The sequence below is a fragment of the Antrostomus carolinensis genome, unplaced genomic scaffold (genome assembly GCF_000700745.2).
Source record: "Antrostomus carolinensis isolate BGI_N321 unplaced genomic scaffold, ASM70074v2 scaffold29453, whole genome shotgun sequence".
Lineage (NCBI taxonomy): Eukaryota > Metazoa > Chordata > Aves > Caprimulgiformes > Caprimulgidae > Antrostomus > Antrostomus carolinensis.
In genome coordinates, this window is record NW_010306501.1 from 10,803 (window position 1) to 16,366 (window position 5,564).

Genomic DNA, 5,564 nt, shown 5'->3' on the forward strand with positions numbered 1-5,564 from the left:
TCACTCCATGAGCCTCACCATCCCTCTGGCTGGGCTGGCTCCATCTCCTGCTCCAACACAATGTCCCTCATTCAGATGAACCACACTGCAACCTTTGCCTGAAGGCTGGAAATTTATGACTTGCCTTAAATGTCACCTTCTCAACTCCGTGCCTTGGCTCAGCAACCTTGGAAGCAAACGTTAGCAAATGACCGGTGGTTTTCAGAGAAGAAGAAAAGAAAGAAGAAGAAGTTGTCCCTTCTAAGATAAAGAAGTCCTCCTGCAATAAAAGGCATGAAAAGACTCACGCTCAAAATGGGCAGAGATACCTGCAGTCGGAGATGATATCATCCATCAGCTGAGCTCCCAGGACATCCAGCTCACTCGGCGAGTGGTTGGCTTTGAGAGCGAGGTGGATCTTCTCCAGGTTTGCTTCCTGCATGATAGGTGGGGAAGAGAAGCTGTATGGTGGGGAGCTCCCTGGCAACCCACTCCATCCCACATCCAGGACACCCTCAACGAGTGCCTGGGACAGCTCCCCGTGACCAGAAACTCCAGTTTGGGTCCCACCAGGGCTCTGCACCTCTGGTGTTTCTCCTGTTGGAGATCTGGGGGTTATGACAGTGAAATACAGCAAGAAATCCCAGAAAGAGCTCAGGAGCTGAAGGAAGGTCCTTGTCTCCTGCACCTGCATCAGTAGGCAGGTGGGTGGCATGACAAAGCACTTCATTCACACCCCACTGTCCCACCATCACCCCAGCAGGGATGAGGGCATTCCCTTTCCCTCCTTCCTTCCAAAGCTGAGCAGGTCACCCAGGGCACCAACAGATTTCCCTTCCACAGCACAGGAGTCATCAAACCCCAACCCTGACCAAGCCTGGAGATGGCTTCTGTCCCCTTCCTGTCACCCCAGGCAGGATGAAGAAAGAAGGTGGACAATGTTTCATGGTACTCACCAGCCTGTCTGCTGCATAGTGGAGAAGGTTTTGAGCATCAGTCCGATAGCTGATGTCTTCCCAGTAGGATGACAAGACCACCACAGGCTTGACGTTGCCCCAGGGCAGGTAATAGTATTGACAACCTGGAGGACACAGTACAGCAATGAGGTCATCACCTTGGGGTGACCCAACTCCTCAGGACCAGAATGGAGGTGAAGGTGGGCAGTGCAGCATTTGGCCTTGAGCAGAAGTCCATCACTTGGCTCTTTTGGGGCAGGAGGATGGGGATGATGTTCCCCAAACTCATGAGCAATGCACACCAAGGTCCAAAGGGATGTATATCAACCTCCATGGCTGCAGCAGCTCCTATAGACCAGTGAGGGCAGAAACCAGCAGAACAACCCTGGTGGGGTGAGAACATCTCACACCAGAGCGAGAGCCCCATAGGAGCCAGGGAAAGGCCACCCCAAAGCACTAGCTCATCCTTGAAGAAAAATGGGCACTGTTGGCACCGAGGTGATGCCCAAAACCCACTTCAAACCAACACAGAGCTGGAAGAAACTGTCCTGACTTCTCCAATCCTCCCCAGTCACATCTTCCCCATTCACAGCATGGCTGAAGGTGGGCAAAGATCTCTAGAGATCATCTGGTTCAACTCCTACTCAAGCAGCATCACCTTGAACAGGTTGTCCATGACCAATTCCAGTTGAGTTTTGAATATCTGCAAGGATGGAGACTCCACACCCTCCTTGGACAACCCATCCCAGTGCTTGGTCACCCCCTTGTTGCTCACCATCAAAGACAGCCCGGCTGTACTGCGTGGTGGAGGCCAAGGGCATGCAGGTGTTGTCAAATTTGTTGCCATAGTTGCCAATGCTGACCTCAAACTGGATGGCATCATCTACATCTTGGAGCATGGTGGCCGAGTAGAAGGCAGCGAAGAGGGAGTACTTCCGACGGCGCAGGTACTTCTGCAACAGGTAGAGGATCATGTCCATAGAGGAGACACCATCATCGCTCTCCTACACACAGACCCTCCACTACCATGGCACACACCAGCTCAGTGAGGCCTCCAAGATGGAAAAGTGTATTGTGGAGAAGAAAAGTGGACGTTGAAACAAGGGAATTTTGGGGTGGGGGGGGGGGGGGAGGTTTGGGGAAACGAGATGTTTAGGGACAACCTGACAAAGGAGAAGGTTAGAACTTCCCATAAAAATGTAGTTTCAACCTAAAGAAATGAGCCAAAGGAGAGCATCTGCAACAGCACTTGAGATGGGATTAGGGTCCTCTTGAAGCAAATCTCCCACCCCTCCATGTTCACCATGGTCTACTCTCTACCATGCAGCAGTTCTGATGGAGCAAGGTGGACACCTTGGGATGGAGATGAAGCAGGAGACACCCTCCAGAAGCCCACTGACCATGGGACATCACCCAGCCAGGAACAACACTTACACCACTTCCTTAGTGTCCCACAAGCCATGTGCCAGAGGACCAGTCCCAGAGCTCACAAGGTGAGACACAGAATCATTAAGGTTGGAAAAGACCTCTAAGATCATCCAGTTCAACCCTCAACTCATCATCACCATGTTTCTTGAACACCTCCAGGGATGGTGACTCCACCACTTCCCTGGGCAGTCTGTTCCTACCTCTGACCTCTCTTTCAGAGAAGAAATTTCTCCTAAAATCCAACCTGAACCTCCCATGGTTCAATTTGAGGCCATCACCTCTCATCCTATCACTGTCTACCTGGGAGAAGAGACCAACCCCACAGAGACCTCGTTACCTCCACCCGCAGGATGTCATCTGCAGAAATGTCCTCCACCTTCTGCTCCACGTGCTCCACCAGTTTGGTCTCCAGTTCCACCAGCATCCTACCACGATACGCCACTCCCTCACCCTTGAGGTAGACCAAGGACAGGTGTCAGGACCCCGATGTCCCCACCCCACAGGTGAGATCTGCCTTTGCAGATAGTGGGTTTCATAGCAGAGGAGTGAGATCAGGCCAAGTATATCTACAAGAGCTTCCAAAGCAGAGAGCATTTGAGTAGCAGAACAACATCAGGAGATGTTTAGGCAGCGGGAACAGCCAGGGGTAGAAAACGCAGTGCAGGTTCCTACCAACAAAGCCAGTTTGGGTTAAAAGCAGCTTTTTTTGGGCAAGGAAGGGTGAGAGTTTAGTTTAGGTCATGTTGGAGAGAAGTTGAGGTCACCTTTCCTAAATTGAGCGTCTCGTAAGGGTCGGGGAAGCCGGTGAACTCCCGGGGGCTGCCGTAGAGGTTGATATAGCAGGGACCGAAGGTTGGTAGGAACCCAAGTCCATCATCCACTGGGAACCACGAGGGGAAAGAGCTGTTAGAGAGAGTCCTGAAGGCACCTCAAGGACATGTCCCGTGGGGATTTGCTGCAGGACCACGGGGATCACATGCATGTGGCTGGAGACCACCAAAAATATTGCAGATTTTGACCTTTTTTGAGTCCTACAAGAACTTACCTCTTTGCAGGAGAAAGACAAGGTGGGTGTGGGGATGTACAAGGGGCACAGAGCTTCCCAGTCCTGGGAAGGGTCCCCAGAGAAGGAGAATACGGCTTTGGTGGTGTGAACCAGCCAAGGAGCTGGTCCCGTGCTCCATGTAGGGCAGTAAGAGGGACCTCAGAAGGGAACGGCTCATTTTGGGGGAAACCTCGAGCAGAAGGAGCAGCAAAGGGACAGAAATCATCTGCAGGGTCCTGCTCTGAGCTCCTGAGCTGGCTGCTCCCTGTGCACAGCGGGTTCACCACAGTGGACCACAGAGACATCATTGTCCAACGTGGACACCCCAAATTTGCTGTGGAGAAGGGGCTCCACTGCCCTGGAGTGGCAGGGGGAGGTCGTGCTGGAGCTGTTCCTTCTTCCCATCAAAGTGCCCAGGCATAGAATCATGGACTGGTTTGGGTTGGGAGGGACCTCAAAACTCATCCAGTTCCAACCCCCCTGCCAGCAGCAGGGACACCTTCCACTAGACCAGGTTGCTCAAAGCCTCATCCAACCTGGCCACAAACACTTCCAGGGAGGAGCAGCCACAGCTTCTCTGCCCAACCTGGGACACTGGCTCACCACCCTCACACCAAACAATTTCTTCCTCACATCTCAGCTCCATCTCCCCTCTGCCACTTTCAAGCCATCACCCCTTGTCCTGTCACTCCCTGCCCTTGGCCAAAGTCCCTCCCCAGCCTTCCTGGAGCTCCTTCAGGTACTGGGAGGCCACTAGAAGGTCTCCCTGGAGCCTTCTCTTCTCCAGGCTGAACAGCCCCAACTCTCTCAGCCTGATGCAGCTGATGTTCCCCCAATTCCAACGAGTTCTCCAGCCCTGATGGAACCAGTTGAACCAGCAAAACCATTACCAAGTGGTGATTGCAAACCAAGAGGGTAAGGGGACGTACGGTCTGTGGCTTTCAGAGGCTTCGCGAGAGCAGGAAACTCATCTGAGGCACAAAGAAATGGAGAGAGGTTAGGAAAGGCTGGCAGAAGAACATGAGGAGAGGATGGAGGGTTATGGAAACGAGGGTGGATGTTCTCATGGGCCAATAGATTCAGGGGCTTTTAGTGCCAATAGGTGATGGAGAAACAGAGAGAGAAGGGTGGAAGTCGTTCCACAGCCCAGAGACCCCAGGATTGGTGAGAAATGGGAGGATCTGAGAAACCCTGAAGGATTCTCCACACGTTGCAGAAGTTGGATGGGCCCATGGGATGGGTGGGAGTCGTGGTTTCCTGGCACGTCCTTGAGATCAAGAAGATCTCAGTGGTGGGGTAGGATGTGCCAGTCCTGGGCAGACACTTTGCAGCCTCCTCCTCCCCCCCTCGCCTCTCTCCATCTCTCCAGACCAGCCCAGAAGCTCCACTTTAGCTGGGGAAGATGGGTGATGGACACACAAGGATCCCAGTGGAGAACAGTGCTGCACCCCAACACCATGCTCTGCACACATGGCCAGGCAGTGCTGGGGGGGACACGGGCACCCAAGAGCCTCAGAGATGCACAAAGGAAAGGGAACAGAGTGAGGGGAGGTCCCAATGGGGTTGCAGATGCCACCAAAGCTTGTTAGCAGCAGTAGAAGCTCATGCAGGTTAGAGCAGCCTCTGCTCCTGGCCCTGCTGTGGTCCTTGTAGCCCCGCAACAGTGTCCCAACTCTCTGTCCTCCCACCCGGCACAAGTGACACGGTGAGTGTCACCCAACTGATCCCAGCCAGCACCTCCATGGTGGTCCTTCTCTTCACAAAGCCCCTGGGACTTGGAACAGCACCCTCAACACAAGCTGGACCTGAACCCCCATCCCATCTTGTGATAGTTCCTAAATGCCACCTCAGGAGAAGGCCACCTGCCACAAACAGGGGCAAGAACAGGTGGGACATGGCATCTTCCAGCACTGGTGACACCACTGCCTGTCACCAACAGCACAGGGGACCAGAGCCACCTCCACTCAGCAAGGAAAAGAGAAAGCAAAACCTCTGGTGCATGGCAGTCCTGCAGCTCCCCCCATCCCAATGCTCCTGAGATGACCTGAAGATCCTCAAAACCACAAACCAGGAAGGGCCAGATCCAACCAGAAAACAGACCATGGGATGGAGCAACCCCTGAGGACCCCATCCCAAGTGTCCCCCAGCACCAGTGA

At 53.6% G+C, this 5,564-nt stretch overlaps 1 protein-coding gene across 1 annotated transcript in view; it reads right to left on the reverse strand.

Annotated features, from left to right (window-relative positions):
* Nucleotides 1-5,564, reverse strand: part of LOC104522781 (dysferlin) — a gene marked incomplete at both ends in the record, with an annotated part of 19,988 nt that overhangs the window by 10,797 nt on the left and 3,627 nt on the right. The window contains 6 exons of the mRNA XM_029084311.1: nt 309-415; nt 936-1,060; nt 1,711-1,888; nt 2,701-2,814; nt 3,128-3,243; nt 4,338-4,379. Coding sequence (XP_028940144.1) covers nt 309-415; nt 936-1,060; nt 1,711-1,888; nt 2,701-2,814; nt 3,128-3,243; nt 4,338-4,379 — 682 coding nt within the window. The remainder of the gene's footprint in view (nt 1-308; nt 416-935; nt 1,061-1,710; nt 1,889-2,700; nt 2,815-3,127; nt 3,244-4,337; nt 4,380-5,564) is intronic.